The 16,820-nt window shown below is 62.2% G+C and overlaps 2 protein-coding genes across 2 annotated transcripts; both read left to right on the forward strand.

The window, feature by feature from the left end:
• Window positions 1-13: 13 nt before the first annotated feature.
• On the forward strand, window positions 14-7,243 carry LSCM1_02103 (uncharacterized protein; the record flags this gene model as incomplete). The annotated part of the gene is made up of 1 exon (XM_067319693.1): window positions 14-7,243. The coding sequence occupies one exon, from the start codon at window positions 14-16 to the stop codon at window positions 7,241-7,243; it is 7,230 nt and encodes a 2,409-aa protein (XP_067175068.1).
• A 3,982-nt stretch (window positions 7,244-11,225) lies between these two features.
• On the forward strand, window positions 11,226-13,334 carry LSCM1_02104 (uncharacterized protein; the record flags this gene model as incomplete). Its single annotated transcript, XM_067319694.1, has 1 exon — window positions 11,226-13,334. One exon carries the CDS (start codon window positions 11,226-11,228, stop codon window positions 13,332-13,334), a length of 2,109 nt encoding a protein of 702 aa, XP_067175069.1.
• Between the last annotated feature and the right edge of the window lie 3,486 nt (window positions 13,335-16,820).

Raw genomic sequence — 16,820 nt, forward strand, 5'->3', positions numbered from 1 at the left:
ACAGCCCTGCGCCATGTGTGCGCGGCTCGCAGCGCTGATGAGTGGCACCCCCGCTCTCCTTCCCCTCCTCCTCCTCTCCATCCTTAGTCCCGCGAGCGTCGGCGCCGCAGTGACGACCGACCCCGCGGAGCCGCTGCTCGGCGTGCCATTCTTCGCTACCGACGCAGCCCTGCCCGCGGGCAGCAAGCTGTTCGCCTCCTCGGATGGGGGCTGCCTCAGCAACATCACGACCGTCTGCGTCGTAAGGAGTCAGGTAAGCGGTAGCAGCTTCAGGAACGGGACGTGCATCTTCACGGTAGACAGCGCCGCGCTTCAAGTGAAGCTGACTGTCCCTCGCTCCACTGTGCCAGTGGCCTACTGGTGCGTCGGGAACCCTGGTGGCGCACGGCAGGTGGGCACGCTGCAGATGCACAAGATGGAGGTGACACCGGACTACGTTTTTAACGGTGAAGGATCTACACTGACCTTTGGCAGCGCTGTGCCGGTGGAGACAACGGTGGGGCTCTACGCTGAGAGTAGATGCAACGCAGTGATTCCTGGAGGCGGTCCCTCAGCGCTGACGAACGCCCGCACGGTGAAGTTCACACCCAACGCGGACAGCAACCTTCTCTTCATATGCGCCTCCACCCTCAGTGTGACCGGGTCCACCACGAAAACAGCGCTGGCCAACGCAGTGGCCCTGGCGACGCCCTACACGATCAAGCCCACCGAAGGTGTGCTCCACCACACCGTCCACGTAGCGGTGCCTATAGTGTACTCCTTTTTTAATCTCGCAACTGACGCGCATTGCTTAAACTGGAAGCAGGCGGATCAGACGACATCCATTCAGGAAAGCATTGCCTTTCGAGTCACGGCACCGCGAGGTAAGTACTTTTTCTGCGCCAAGGTCTCGCGAAACAGCGTGTACATCCCCGCCAAAAACACTTTCACCGTCTTGGAGTACGACGTGGTGCCGCATACGCTGTACGCGGGCAAGGCGACTGACATGTCCTTTGCCCTCAACGCCGCCCCGGTGCAGGCCGCGCTCGAGGCGGCCCTCTCCACATCCTCCGACTGCACAGCCGCCGGTAACTGGCAGAGCACGTGGAGCAATCCAATGCAGTGGGCGGCGGGGCATCCGGGCGTCTACTACGCCTGCGTGCGCAAGAAGGCCAACACCGCCGATGTAGGCTACGCAAGCGTCCTCATCGTGACGGATCCGCCCGTTACCTTTTTCTCCCCCGCCATCCCGGTGCGCGGCGTGTCGATGCGCGCCACCCTCACCCACGCCAACGCGACCGACGCCTTCTTTGTGATCGGCATATCCGCCTTGTCGAATTGCCAAACGCTCCTCTCGAAGGCCACCGCCAGCCCAGCCTCCGGCACCAGCGTGAGCCTCGCCGTCCCGCTCGACGCCCCGAGCAGCCTACACTTTTGCGTGTCGAACCCACTAGTCGCTGAGCCAGCCGTGCAGGGAGAAGCCGTGCGCTACTACAAGCTACAGACGCTTACCCCCCAGCCGTTTTCTCTGCAGCACGCGCCTCTTCGAGTCGGCCTGCCAGTCAACATCACGCTAGACAGCACAGTATCCCTCGCGAAGGGCACGACGGCGACACTAGTGCGTGCGGTCGCAAGCCAGCCGCCATGCGGCGCCACCGACATGCCGACACTTGACGTCGCCGGCGCCGCGTTCGTACTGGGCCCCGTCACGTTCCCCGAGGCCGGTGGCTGGGACGTCTGTGTGCGCGAGCCTGGCGCAGACTACGTCGCCGTGCGCCGCGTCACCGTGTACGGCGATGCTACCGTGACGCCGCCCGGCATTGTTGCTGGCGTCGAGGGAACCATCGCCCTGCGTGGCCTCCCGCCTGCCGCTGAGGTGTTCGTCACGAGCGCCACCGCTTGCTCCAGCGAAGCCATTGTCCTGTGCAAAGCCAACACCAGCAGCGAGGGCGCTGCCACGCTCACGCTCACGTCCGACGGTGTGGGCACGCTGCTGCTGTGTTGCTACTACCCCGACACGACGACGAAGGCGATGCTGCAGGCGGCGGGGAGCGTGCGCAGCGCCAACCCGCGCGTCGCGCCGGCGGTTGTGGCGCTCGCAGCGCAGAGAAACGGCCCGCAGGCGCTTTACTTCGTGGCGGCCGGAGCGGCGTCACTGAGCGGACACGCCGCCTACCTCCTCTCAGACAGGTCGATGTGCCCTAGCGGCGCCACCGTCCCCAGTGCCGCCATCGCGCTGCCCGCGCTGGCAGTCGCCACTGGCAGCGACACGCCGTACGCAACCATCAAGCTCTCCGCTGCCATGGTGGGCAGGCGCTACCTCGTCTGCGTCAACACCGATGGCAGCTTCGTCGCTACCGGCACCGTTCTTGTCGTACTGCCCGCGCCACTGCTTACAGCAGACCCCGCAACGCTTGCCGCCGGTGTGCCCGCCACCATCCGCCTTCTCAGCACCTACACAAGCGCCGCGCAGGTTGATACCTACGCAGTCGTTCACGGTAGCACCGACTGCACCGGCGACCTCGACACGGTCTCCGTGCTCGCACGTGGCACCATTAACCATCGCACCGGCGTTGCCATGGCCTTCCTCGTGCCACAGAGCACCGCGCCACTCGCCCGCGTGCGCGTTTGCGTAGCGCCGAAGAGCAGTCTCCTCGGCGGCGGCGCCATCGGCTACGCTGCTGCTGGCGACCTCGACGTGAGCGTCTTTGCACCGCTGAGCGCCTACGCGCAGCTGCAGCGGCCCGCCAGCAGCGTCACCGGATGGCCCGTGCACACCGCCGCCCTGCAGTACCTTGTACGCTGTGGGTCATCCAAGGACGCCTGCAGAGCGATCCCCGCCGGTGCCAACGCCGCGTGCGCGGAAACCATTGCGCGCTACAGAGTTGGCGGCGCTACGCAGGGTGTCTTGGCGGCGCCACACGGCAGCTACTGGCTGTGCCAAAGCGCCACCATCGGCCTCGTCACCGGCACCGTCGCAGCCAACGCGACCATCGACGTTGTGGATGCCTTCCTCATGTCGGCTGACGCCGACCTTGCACAGATACGCGCCTACGTGCCCTTCAGCGCCACAATCAAAGGCGGCCCCAAGGGCACCTCTTTCTACTCGGTCATGGTGCAGCCCGCCACTGTACCCTGCCACGTCGCCGCAAAAGAGTCGCAGACCTTTGTCTCGAGTGAGAGCACCGTCATTGTCAACGTGAGTGCCATCGAACCGCACGTCGACGTCCGTTTCTGCGTTGGCCCGACTACCACGAGCAGCCGCGTCGAGGCGGCGCGCGCCACGTTGCGCCCCTACATGAGCCCCGCCTACATTTTCGCCGACACGCCCACCACCATCACCCTGCCGTCGCGCAGTGCCGGCACCTCCGCGCTGCTCTCGTCCTCACGCACCTCGCCTGTCCCCGTGCAGGGCGGCAGCAAGAGGCCCTTGAGCGGCGGTCGAGTCAGCTTCACCATCGACGGCTGTGGTGACAACAAGGACATCACGGAGCTCTTCTACCACGAGTTCCACGGCGCCTGGTCGGTGATGCGCGGGCGCATGCTACTGATACGCAAGGCCAGCTGCATCGGTGGCGGGGGCGCAGCCAGCATCCAGACCGCGTATGCCGCGCCAGGGGTGCCGATCACCGACGTCGGCGTCAACATGAGGTTTTTAGCAGTGGCCGGCATCAGCACCACCTCCAGCAGCACGTCCCCACCGGGCGTTGGCGTTCTAGCCACAGGCTACGTGCCGGCCGTGAACGAGGATGCCGCCTTCTACGTGTGGGCGCACCCGATCGGCGAGCCGCAAGTGCTCTTTACCACCGCTGCGCCGACGTTACGGGTGCGCAACTGGGCCGTCGAGCCGGCGGAGGCGCTCAGCCGCTACAACGCCACCATTGGCGCGGCGCCGCACACGCTAGTGCAAATCAGCGACGCGGTGCCGCCCGACTGCAGCTTCTTTAGCGAGTCTCGGCAGTGCGACGCGAGCCTCGGAGAGGCCGCGGACATGGGCACGCCTGCGCAGGCTGCCATCTACACCGCCACAGACGTGAGCGGGACGGTGTACGTATGCACCTGCCGCCCGCAGACCGGCGCGCCTCTGGCCGTGGCAGCGTTCAAGTCGCTGCTGCTGCCGCAGGTACTCCGCACGTCGCCCGCCATCGTGCGCAGCGCCGCCTATGCCGCCACGCTGAAAACGGACGGCTACGTGGTGCAGGAGGCCACTGTGTTTCTATCCAGCAACCGCTGTGCGGGGTCGCTGCCGCTGGAACTGACTGTGGTATCGACCATCGCCGTTCTCTCGGTGTCCTTTGACACGGCGAATCTTGCGAAGGACGTGGAGGACGTAGACCTGTGTGTGCGCACGCCGGGCGGCACTGGCGCCGCCATCGCCAGCGTTCCGGTGGCGTCAGGCAGCATCTGGCCCACGCAGTTCGCCCTTGGCGCTACCGCTGCCACCATCTTCATGCCACTGTCGAGGCACACTACCTTCCAGCTAAGCGCCACCGAGACCGAATGCGTCGACGTGGCCGGCATGCCTACCTTCACCACCGACGGTGATGGCTACGCCACGGTGTCGCTGCTGGGCCCCGGCGGCGACGCGCTGCCGCTGGGCCGCTACGCCGTGTGTGCCGCCAAATCCACGCGTGCGGTGGCGGCGCTGGAGACAATCGAGGTAGTGCCGGCTGCACACTTCAGCGTGCGCGGCAGCATCTTCGTTGTCGGTGTGCCCAGCCGCATGGAGCTGGAGCAGGACCTGCGCGCCGCGGACCTCATCGCCGGCTTTAGCACGACGGCCACCTGCAGCTCCGTCACGCCTGACCACGGCACATGGACAGCGCTCTCGAGCACCGCCATTGAGGTGCGCGCGAATGCGGTGAAAAGGGCAGGGGTGTTTTTGTGTGCACAGGTGCCCGCAAACGGCTCCATCGTCGCGCTGCCGCACGTGCTCGCGTCGCCGCGCCACATCACGTTCCTGGAGCGGGAGATGGCGCTCCCGACCGGCAACTGGAACACGTGCACAGACTACTGGGTGGACCACTGCCACCCGCCTGGCGGCGACGGCAGCACAGCAGCGGATGTGCTGACGGTGGTGCGCGGCGGCTGCTGCGACCCCGCGGCGCAGGCGGCGGCGGTCGGGAGCGCCAGCATGGCTAGCGGTACGTGCCGGCTAAGGATCGACGCGGCAAAGGTGGCCGCGCACCCCGCCGGCACGAGCTTTAGCGTGTGCGCCTGGAACCCTGAGAACCGCTCCGCCTGCGCAACGCTGCACACCGTGGCGGTGACCACGAACTGCACCCTCAGCACCGTTGGGGGCGGCAGCAGGTTAAGCAAAGGCGCGGCGGCTGGTATCGCAGTAGGGTGCGTGGCGAGTGGTGTTGCCCTGGTGTTCCTGGCGTGCCTCATGTGGCGGCGGCGCCGTGCGAGAGAGAACTCGAAGAGTATGGTGAGCGACGGAGAGGACCCTTGCTCGAGCGAAGGGACTGGTGCGGGGGGTGCATGGGAGGAACGGCAACCTCATGAGCTGCTTTGGGCGCAGCTGGGCAATACGGCCACGGATGCCACGCGCAGCGAGGAGCTGGTGCAGGTGGGGGGGGCTATGCCCACGACGCAGTTGTCCGACTCGATGGCGGCCACCACGGACGCGGAGGCACCGCTGGATTTGGCGCCGAACTGCATGGATGTGTGGCCTGAGGTCATCAACAAGTACTACCGCTTCCTGGACGGCTCCGACGTCGACTATGACACGGTGTCGCTCATCCCTGGCGAAGGCGAACCTTGCGGGATGGACGAAGAGCTCGAGGCCATGCTGGCCGTTCCGCCTGCGAGCGCCCTCACCGCGGAGCTCGAGGCGAGGCGACAGGCAGAGCTGCGCTTCGTGGCGGACCGCAACGCGAGGCTGCTGGTGGTGCAGGAAGAAAGGCGCCGCATGGAAGAAGAAGACCCAATAATGCTCAAGATGATCATCCTGCAAGAGAGGGAGGAGTGGATGCGAGCGGCGTTGGAGGGCCACTACCGCCGTGCAGACTACAACCTCACAGTCCTGCTCCAGTCCAGCCTGGATTACTGCAACGCGCTGTCGCGAAAAAGGCGCAGCGATTCGTCCGAGTCGCCGTCCTCTCCAAGCGAACTACTATCTGTGGGGTCGTGGGACGTGGCGCCGCTGGTCCCGTTCGACTGCAGATTCGATAGCTACACGGACGGCACCTATGCGCTAATGGAGTCATCCGCGTCCGCCTTCTCCCCCGAAGCGAGTTCGCAGCGCAGCATCGGCAAAGGCTCGGCCTTCCCACACCCGCCACTGCCCGCGCCGGGTTCGCCGTCCGCACGAAATCGACCTGCAGGATCACAGCCATCGGCGACGGAGACGAAACGACTCACTTGTTCGCCTGATGATCTGTACCGCAAGCGACGCTTCCTCGAGTTCCCGTTTGTCACCAACTCGGTCAAGACACTCATCGGGTGCAGCGGCAGCGTTCCGCTCCCGGCGTTTGTGCGGGGGCTGCCGTTGGTTGACCTTCAGGCCTTCCACTCGAAGCACCGCTGGCTTGCCGACCCGCCCCGGCACACCGGCAGCGCCGACCGCTGCTCAGAGACGAAGGGCATGTGGGCCTTCATGGCGCCTGGCTCCGAGATGCCCTTCGTGCGGCGCTACTTGACGCTGTTTGAGAAAGAATTCTGTGGGCGGGAGAAGATGTTGGAGGCGGACGCCGCGTTCTGGTCGCGACTGTTCTGCGAGAAGCGAACCACGCCAGTCTTCTCCGCCTTTGAGGAGGTGGAGACGGTGTACAATCCCAGCGACGCGCGGTCCTTCTGCGCCACCTCCCTCGAGTACCGCAACCTCGGCAGCTCCGAAAGCGACAGCGACGGCGGCAGCTTCGAGGACGACGGCAAGCGGCACACCCAGAGTGTCGAAGTGTGGGCGCAGGAGAAGCCGGCACCCGAGTCCATTGTGGAGCAGCGCCGTGTCGAGCAGGAATTAGCATCCCTGCAGATCACCAAACGTATGACCGCAGAAGAAAAGAAGAAGGTTGCAGCCGCGCAAGCGGCCTTTCGAGCGATGCGATCCGCAGAACGGAAGGCTCGCACTGCACGGGAGAGGGCAGAAGCAGCCCGTCAGAAGGCAGAGGCGGCGAACGAGAACGCCAAGAGTGCCAAGGCGAGCTGCGAGAGGAGGAGCCTATCGAGGACTCGACTGACCAGCACAACCACGGCAGAGGAGCAGGTGGTGCAGGACCTCCAGCGCATGGAGGATCTTCGGAGGCTGGGGATGCGGTAGGGACGGAAGTGTGTCAGCGGCATTGGCGAAGCTGCCAGCGTGGCGTGAAGACCTAATTTCACGGCGTCTCTCGCCCGCAGCATTCGTGCATCGTTCGTCCGCTCTGCTTTCACGCAGGCGCCCAGGCCACCTGACCCTGCCCCCTCCTCCCCTTTTACGCATGCGTGTAGGATAGCAATACACGTACATGCAGACGTCCAGTACGCTCATGTATGAGCTACACGGCGGGCGGCTGTGTCAAGTAGCATTTCCCACACCGCGTCATGTGGTATGCTGTTTCCTTTCTGTGCCGCCTCTGCAGGCCGGCGCTCTGCCCTTTTCTGTTTGCCGTCATCGGCGCCATTCTCTGCCGCCCCTTGCCCCTCTGGGTTGAGATTCACTGCTGGATACCGGGCCCCTTTCACCTCTCCTCCCCACTCCCCACACGCACACACAAGCACACATCCTTTTGGCGGCGCTGTCACGCTGCTGCTGCTGCTGTTGACGGTGATAATATTCCGTTACTTGTTCGCATTCAGAGGGAGAGGGGGGGGCGCAGCTGCACACCATCGCGCGTGCATCAGCGCTCGCCGCTCGTCTTTAGCGGCGCCCCCTCCCCTTCTCCTCCTCCTGCGTCTCCGCCCCATCCGCCGCCGTCGCTTTTCGCTTCCTTTGCATGTCGCCTTCGAAGCAGCGCTGACGTGCTGCGCCCCTTTCGTTTCACCCTTTTTCTTTCCATAAATGTGTCGATTTCCTCTGTGAGTGCCGCGTGAGATACGATGCCGAAGCGGGAACTACGCGTTCTCTTCACCTCGTGCGCATCGCCGCGCACCTCCTCACAGGCTCTACCCTTCTGTTGAAGAAAAAAAATCTCCCTTTCACCTTCGTAGACACCTCTTGGTCAGTCGATGCCGCATTGGCCCACCGCACCACACCAAACAGTATGGCAGGCGCTCCAGGGATTGTTAGCGGCTATTGTGCCGCTTCCTGCCGCTGCTGTTGCGTATGCCGATGGTGCCTTGTCTGCCCTAGGCATCTGTGCATGTACGTGTGTGTGTGCGCGCGCGCTTCGATGTCGATCTCTCTCCTTGATAGTTGTGCTTGATTCGGCATTCTTTTTTTCCCCTCCCCTCTCAGCTTCTTTATCAGCCACGCTGTGGCGCATTCTACATTCCCCATCCTATCCCTCCTCCTCGTAATGTATCACTTTTGTGTAACCCCTCCCTCTCGCCCGACACATTATTTTTTTCTTGCGCCAATGCCTTCTAATTGTACGTGTGCATCTCCGCTAAGCCTATGCGTTTCTTTTTCAGCATCTGCCTGTGCGCCCCTTCCCTCTGCTCTGGTGTGTGTTCGTCAACGCCCAGTGCGAGACGACTATGCTGGGCGCGGGTGTGTGTTCCGGTCACAGAAGAGGGGTTCAGGGCGTGAAAGGAGCGGCATGCGCAGAGACACAGCCCAGCACACCCTCTCCCTCTCATGGCCTCCTCTCCGCCTGTTTGTTTACTCCATAGCGTCTCACGCCTCGCGCCTCACCGTGGGCTGGGCCCTTCCCTTTTCTTCCCCTCCCCCCTCCCGGCACTCTGTTGGACTCGCGAGCGCAAATTCGTCGACACGTGTTTGCGGCGTACGTGTGTGGTTGGCAGACGCGTATCCATTGCTGTTCGCCCTCTGCCGCTCCTCTCCTTCTGTGTGTGTGTGTGTGTTGTCGTGCCTTTTTCTTTTCTGAGAAAGGGGTGGCGGGCGGCGTTCCCTTGAGAGGGTCGATGGCCTTCTGTGCATATGTGTGTGTGTGTTGGGGGGGAGTCAGTGCGGTCTGTGCTTGAGATGTGCCTCATGTTTGCCCACAGCTGTGGTGGCTTGCATACCTTTGGTCATGTTACTGTTAGGAATTCTCCCCCTCAACATATATATATATATATCTGCACTGGCACGCACACATGACACGCATTCCTGCTTTGTGTTGTTGTCTCTCCAGTTTTATTCCTTTCACGCATGTCTTCTGTCTCTCTCTCTCCTCCTCCCCAGACATTCTTTTCGTGTGATTATTGCCGCTCCGCCGGGAAGACGCCGCTTCACTGCGTGCATGCGTGTACGAGTGACGCATGAAGGCACCGGCGAAGGTGCCTGTGCGTCTTTTCCCCCTTCTTTCATCTTTGGAGCGTGTCCGCATGGCCTCCCGTGCCTCCATGCTGTCTCGTATGTGTGTGTGCTGGTGAGATACATGCTCGCGCCTCGTCGCCCTTTCTCTCTTTCTAAGTGGCTGTTACCCGTCATTGCCCGCCCACCCCCGCCCCACACACGCACACTCACACAACGCAGGCTCTCCTCCATCTCGCCCCCGTAATGCGAAGCGTTGCACACTGCCATGCGGCATTGCTGGGAAGACGAGTTCGCGTGTATACTTGCGGTGGTGTGTAGGCTCCTTGCCCTTGTGCAGCCGGTGCAGGCACAGGTCGAGAGGGGCAGGGCCGCCGCCATGGATTGCTAGGGAGACCAAGAGGGTCTTTCGTGGAGCAGTAATACCAATGGCCCCCGTAGCTGAACCGAAGAGAGGGACAAAAATGGAGATGGTGGAGTGCAACGAGCGGGCGAGGGCTTCTGTGTTTTACTACTAATAACGTGCACGACCGATGTGCCTCACTCTGTGTAGGTCAGCAATGCTAAAGGCATCTCTCCCCCACCCCCTTCAGCACTCTTCTGTCTTGTAGTCCACAGCTGCGCCATGGTCGCTTGCGGCGAGCGCTGCCGGCAACTGCACGGAAAGACGAAGGCAATATACATTACCTGGAGCACACGTGCATTGCATTCATGACCGTATCGCCTACTCCTTTCCTTATAGAGCCCGTCGGCAGATATTCGTGTGTGCCCTTCTTCTACAATGGTAAAGGAGCGGTGCTCGCGCGCGCGGGGGGGCGTCCGTGCGCGCTTTCAGGGTCGCTTCTCCGTATCGTGTTTTTGTTCCTCTTCAATCTCAACCGGCTTCAGTGTGTCTCTCCCTCTCCCTTCCCCTCCTCTCCCCCCAACACCACCACCCCTCCTCACCTCCTCGCTGCTGTTCATCTCTCGTTTTCGACTCCCTCCTGCATTCTGTGGATGTGCACTAACGTCCACCTCTCTCTCTTGTGTGTGTGTGTGTGTGAACAGCTGAAGACATTTTCTTTCTGTGTATGTGTGTGTGTGTGGCGGCAGTGACGTTATCGATTTCCCTTTTGTTTCTGTTCCGCAGCTCGTAAGGAGCAGTCGGGGGCAGCGCATGTGAAGTCAAAAAAAAAAGCGGAGAGGAGACCGCCAGCGAGTGTCGTCCTCCAGTGCCCCAGCAATCATACGTGGGGAAAGGCCCGCAGCCACCCACGCACACGCACCGGAAGCGCTATCGTTTCTTTGACCGCACTTTGTGTGTGTGTGTGCCAGGAACGATTATGCGTGTGGGTGAGTCACGTTCACGCACGTGCCCTTCATCCCCACCCGTTGCCGTAGCTGCCACCACCACCACCACAATCCCTGTGTACTCTTCTCACACTGCTTTTTTTCACTCCTGCTTGGGTCGTGTCTGTGTCTCGGCCTACCGCATGCATCTCGATACAAACTTCGCAGGTCACTTTTTTTTCGCTTCTCGATAAGCGTTTTCTTGCCTATGCACTAAGACGTGGCGCTGCTGCAAGCAACAGAGCACCCAGACACAGGGGAGAGAAACAGAAAAGACACGGAGATCTTGATCCCGCGCGCGAAGCCGCTCCACATTCACCACAACAACCACCATCACCACCCGGCGCCTGTGGCAAGCACGAGAAGAACGCGTGTCAGAGTGCGCTGTTCAGCCCTTGTGCACCACGCAAGAAGGGTACGCACAGCACCCCCCCATCCCTTGTCTCCTCTCGTGCGCTGGCCTCTTTGCCATTAGCCTCGCCGGAGTGCTGCAGTGCTGCTGATCCGACTCGCTGAGCATAAGTCAGCCCTCTACCCATAGACACCCCACTTAGACTTGCCCTCGTTGCATCCAATGCCGTACAGCGCGTATCAAGTTGCGCGGCCTACCGACCCGTTCCGGCCCATGCTGGAGATGTGCTTCCGCGGGCATCGCCAGGGTGTGTGCAGTGTCCACTTTCAACCGCCGCCATCGCCGTCTCTGTTCATTCCTAAAGTGGTGTCCGGAGGCGCGGATGGGGCGGTCATGCTGTGGGACACTAAGTCCACCACCCGCACCATGCGATTCGTGGGGCATCGTGGCCCAGTGCTCGCTGTCAGTTGCAGCCCGCGCGCGAACCTGCTCGCGAGCGGTGGCCATGATGGATACGTGCGACTGTGGATCCCGAACACGCGGCGAACAGCGGCGACCTACGGCCTTCACGCTGAGCCGGCAGACGACCGCAACTCATGCGGTTGGCGCGGTCACACCGGCGCAACCCGCGCCGTCGTCTTCGCTCAGGACGGCTCAGATTACCTCTACACCGCTGGCAATGACAAGGCAGTGAAGTGCTGGGACCTCAACTACGCCTCGAGCAGCCACCACATAGGCGTTGGCCCGGGGAACAAGTTTGCCGGCAGCTTCGCGCCCCTGTCGTCTACGGGGCCGCATGGCACGGGACACATGAACTGGGTGCGCACCGTGGCTGTGCAGAGCGCCTACACATCGTCCAGCTTCTTTCACTACATCGCTAGTGGTGGTGACGATCACGTCATATGCGTCTGGGAAACGCGCTCTCGAGCTCCGGTGCACGTCCTATTTGATTGCAACGCCAGTGTGCATTCACTAAGCTTTCACCCAGACGGCTACGTGCTGGCGAGCGGCGATGCTAACGGCGCCATCAATCTCTTCGACCTGCGACGCACCTCGTCCTCACCTTCGGCTGCCGCCAGCGGGGGCGGCTCGACAGCACAGCGGCGCTTCTCGAGCCTCCTTCAGCACTACAAAGGTGCGCACCCCGGCGGGGTACAGTGCGTCGACTTCTCCCCCAACGGTGGCTGGCTGCTCTCGTCCGGCAATGACAGCAATGCGAAGCTGTGGGATGTGAAGCAGGTGTACCTCTACTGTACCCTGCAAGGGCACGAGGGACCTGTCAAGTCGTGCCACTTCTCAGAAGACAGCCGCTGGTTCGCCACGGGCGGCAGCAGTGACAAAACCGTCCTCGTATGGCGCAGTGGCTTGGCGGCAACGGTAGCAGTGAGCGGCTCTACTGCCCAGGCCGCACTCGTTGTCGGAGAAGAGGACGCAGCTCCGCCCGCACCGGTGCCCCCGCCCAGCGTTTCATTTTCTACAGACGCCCCCGCACTGCGGTTCTCCTCCTCGATGGCACAAGCCTCCCGCGACGCGACGCGGGGACGCAAGCTGCGAGAAGACTCGCTCCCCGCACACGGTGAGGCGGAGGGCTCCCCAAAGACGTCGACATCTCCATCTACGAGCAACGGGTCCGCAAGCCGTTGCAGAGGCGGCAGTAGCGGCCCCAGCCTCAGCAGCCGAGTCGCTGCCACTGCCGCTGCGTCACTGGGCCGTCCGCCTCTCTCCCTCTCCCAAGCAAAGACGGCGCCGACTGGCACGCCTGCCGAGTCCCTCTCGCACGGGATGGAGAACGGATCCACTGCAAAAGTGTCGGGGTGCGAAGTTGCCGAAGAAGAGAGCCCTGCCGCCGCCCGCGAGCGCAGCTTCGAGCGCAGCGAGCACCGGTACACCTACCTCGCCGCGCGAGTCCCCGGTAACGGCCACTCACCGCAGCCGCCGGTTACCGAGCGCGACACAATGTGCTGTGGCCCTAACGCCCTCGGCGAAGAAGATGAAACGCTACTGGCTAGCGTAGATGGCACTGCTCAAGGCGATGTGGCTGCAGAAGAGCGAGAGCAGGAGGCGCTGGTGGCGCAGGAGCGCGCCTACCAGCGACTGCAGGAGGAGCGCATCATCCGACAGCGTCTCGCGAACCTCGAAGAGGCGCTGGCGTCTCTGGCGGCGTACATGCAGAAGCAATACCAGCAGCAAGCAAAGGAGATGCACGAGACGCGAGTGGCCAGTAAGGCGCAGGCAGAAAAGTACGACGCCGATCTCGCAGACCTGAAGCGCTTGATCGCGCAGCTTGCTGCCCCTGCTGCCGACAAGATTGGTGCGAGCGGCACAGGTTGACGACTTCAATGGGGGAGTGCGTGCAGCGACTCACTTGGAAGATGGCCATGAGCTGCCGGCGCGGCTGCTTGCATGGCCGGCTCCGCTATTGATGATTCTTGGCCTTCGTCGCCGCAACAACGCCACCGCTCTTCCTTTTCAGCGGTTGACCTCTTCCGGAGGCTGTCGAGTCAGCCAGGTTGCTTACATCGAGCGGCCGGCGCGGCTGCGCGGCTTTGGAAACGTGGGTGGCGCGCCTTTGGCTTTAGCCCTCACGCTCCTCCACCACCGCCACCACACGCCCTGTCCTCTTATCCTCATCCTTTGCCGCCGTCACCTTGGTGGGTGAGGCGACGGCTCATGTGTACCTGGCGCATTCCCTCGCTTCCCCATCGCCCCCCCCGACCCCTCCTTCCGTCACGCACCACTCCCAGTGCCACCGGTGTCGCTCTGGCGTCGCTGTCTCATCAGGACAACACCAAGTTCACGTCCGAGCGCGAACGAGCGACGAAAACAGCACAATACGAAGAAGAAAGCTCGGCACGCTGATGTCACTCGTGGTGACTTTCTCCATGCGTGAGGCCCCTCCCCAAATGCACGACTTCAGGCGCGCTGCAGTGGAGGGAGGACATTAAGGCGGAAGAAAGGGGGCTCATGGTGAGCTCTCGCACCAGCCGTCTGCGCACCTTGGCCCTCTGCGACGTACTCGCCGCCACCGCCACAGACACACACACAAGAGAGAGGGAGAGAGAGGCTGCACTCCTCGAATAACGAAAATGCGCTCTTGCAGTGATGGCCTCTCTCCCTCTCTTTCTTGCCTCTCCTCCTCCTCGTACAGCCTAGGCGAGTGCAGATGAACGACTTCGAAGTTGGAAAGTCGGTGGCCTGCTGCGAGGCCCAGAAGTTCGGGGGCATCTCTGCGGGGACACAGTCAGCTGACCCTTTAGCAACCTCATCAGACCAGCGCAGCTCGCCAACGTGCTGTTGGGCATACTGAACATGAAAAGCAGCGCCTTCGCCCCGGACACGCTTCTCCGCCCGAGCAAGGTGCTGCGCGAGACGGGGTATGACGGCTTCCAGAAGGAGGGACAGCTGTTTACGTACGCACGTGTGGTGCGAAGGGCGTCGTCACATACCACAGACCTCTCGGCGGCGAGCTCGGCCGCCGCTTGACTGAAAAAGTGCTCTGCAAGGCGGAGCGTCTTCCGGAGACGGCTTTCCACAGAAACATGTCAACGATGTCAGCAGGATTCAGAGCCACCGCGGGCACCTCGGGTGTCTCGGGAAACTTGGGCGGCACCTGTAGCTCTTCCGTGTATGCACCAACAGCAAGCAGGTGTCCATAGATTATGGACTCGATGTCCGCGATGCTGGACATTGCACCTTGCTACTCTTACGGCGAGCTTGGACCTCCTGGCCGTTCTTACTGGTGAGATGCCCACAGCAATCGAATGGCCTCAGCATCGGCGCGAGACGGTCACCATTCGCTCCACCTCTAACAGCGGCTCTGCCGGGAGGCCCGGGAGCCACCCTGGCGGCGCTGGTGAAACGTCGCTACCGTCATTCACTTACGCAACCGTGACTGCCGTGGGGGCGTCTCGTTGCTCAGCATACGCTGCTCAGTGAAACGCAACAGCGGTGGCACGAGAACCGGTTCGAGCAGGTGGTCCGCACACGAAAGGGTGGAGAGGGTGGGGAGCAGAGGCCCCGGTACTTCTATGGCAAAGAGAGGCACGCCATGAATGCGTGCCTCTCGCGTGCGTTGTCTCGTCTCGAACGCACGCACACACGAAAATGAAAAGCGACCGGAAAGAGGAGGGCGGGTGGGTGTAGGTGGGCGCCATGAGAACAAGCGCAACACATTGGTGCATTCTAACCCTCCTCCACGTCAACGCTGCCGGAGGACTTGGGACAGCACACGCGTACAATCCTCTTCCGCGGCTCCCACGAATCCGCTCCCCCACCCCCTCCTCTCCCTCTTCTCTCCCGCTTGTCCTCTCGGACAGGTGTGTGTCTGTGTGTGTGTGTGTGTGTATTGGGGGGAGGGGGAGAGGGGGGGAGTTGCGGTAAATGATGAAAAGGCGGAGATGCGCGATATCGATGGTCGAATGTGCTCACATTCACTCTCCCTCGTGTTGCTTCGCCGCTGCCCGTACTTGTCTCCACCTTCATGATTGGGCTGCTCTTGGCCCTCCTCACACACACACACATACGGGACACGTATGCTGACTTCCACACGAATGCCCACCTTGGCCACACCCTCGCGTGGCGAAATACGGACGGCACGATCACTGGTGCCCGCACACTTGCTCATCTCTTACTTTTGAAAGAGTAGTGTCTCAGTCAGTCTGTGAGAGAGATACGACGCGAGAAAGTGTTCGGACCGCACACACGCACACGCAATCACCTCCTCCCTCTCTCCCTCCCACCTGTTTGACTTGTCTTTGGCTTTTTCGACGTGCCCCTCATTGTTTGCGTTGCGCGCTACGGAGCGTGGTGCGTCGGCGGCTGTTGTGCTTTCTGTCGTTTGTTGCTGTGTGACGGCCAACATTACGGATACGTGTATTATATATATTTGTGTGTGTGTGTGTGCGTGGGGGGGCCTCGTTTCTTCTTCGGGGCGCCGTCCCTTCCCCCCCTGCGTTGCCGTTTCGGCGAGACCGCGACTGGCACCGCTTTTACGCTGCTCGATGAGTCGGTCAACTTGCGTGTCCTCTGACTCATCTCCCCAGACTTGTGCTTTGGTGAACTCCAGGGGCGTGGCGTGATCGGCAAGTGACCAAGACGGAGATCTCAGCATCGATCGCCGCATACGAGACCGTGCCGGAGGAGCACCCTCAGGGGGGGAGCGGGGTTGAGCGTGGCTCAGAGGGAGCACATTCGCGCGAAGCGGCAGCCGCTGCAGTGCTCTTCTAGCTGCGCATCGTCGCTGGTTGCTCGCGGCCGTTGGCAGCTGTCCTTTCGCGCCGTCACTATCCCCCATTTTTTCGGCGACGCGGCCTCTCCCGCTTCGAGGGCGCGACTGTGGGTTCAGCTGGCAAAATCTGAGTCTGCAGCCGTCACGTGTCTATTTGACCTCATCTCTTCTCTCACTTCCTTGCGAAATTATTCGCTCACTGCCTCGGCTTCTCCCCTCCAGCTGGCCCTCTTCCTCCTTCCGTGCGTTCGCCTCCCCGCATCCGCCTCTTCTCCGCATCACCGTTGCTGTGCAGCACGTCACAAAAGCGGCGACACATCAAGCGGGCCTCGCATTGCTGCCCATTTTTTTTCGGCGTTACCGCAAAGCACACAGGATATCACAAAGCGCTGGGCCGTCTCGTCTCTGTCCTCCCTGTTGCCTTGGGTGCATCTTAATCCTTTCAGTATTGAGGCAGAAAAGCGCGGCTGGTGCACGGCTGCCTCACGCACTTACATACGCACGCACCGCAGGAGAGCGGGAAAAAGAAGGGAGTTGCTGGTCTTCCCCTAACTCGGGCCTGCGTCGTTTGTGTGGGCTCCCCCTCCCTC

Source organism: Leishmania martiniquensis, chromosome 34, assembly GCF_017916325.1.
Source record: "Leishmania martiniquensis isolate LSCM1 chromosome 34, whole genome shotgun sequence".
NCBI lineage: Eukaryota > Euglenozoa > Kinetoplastea > Trypanosomatida > Trypanosomatidae > Leishmania > Leishmania martiniquensis.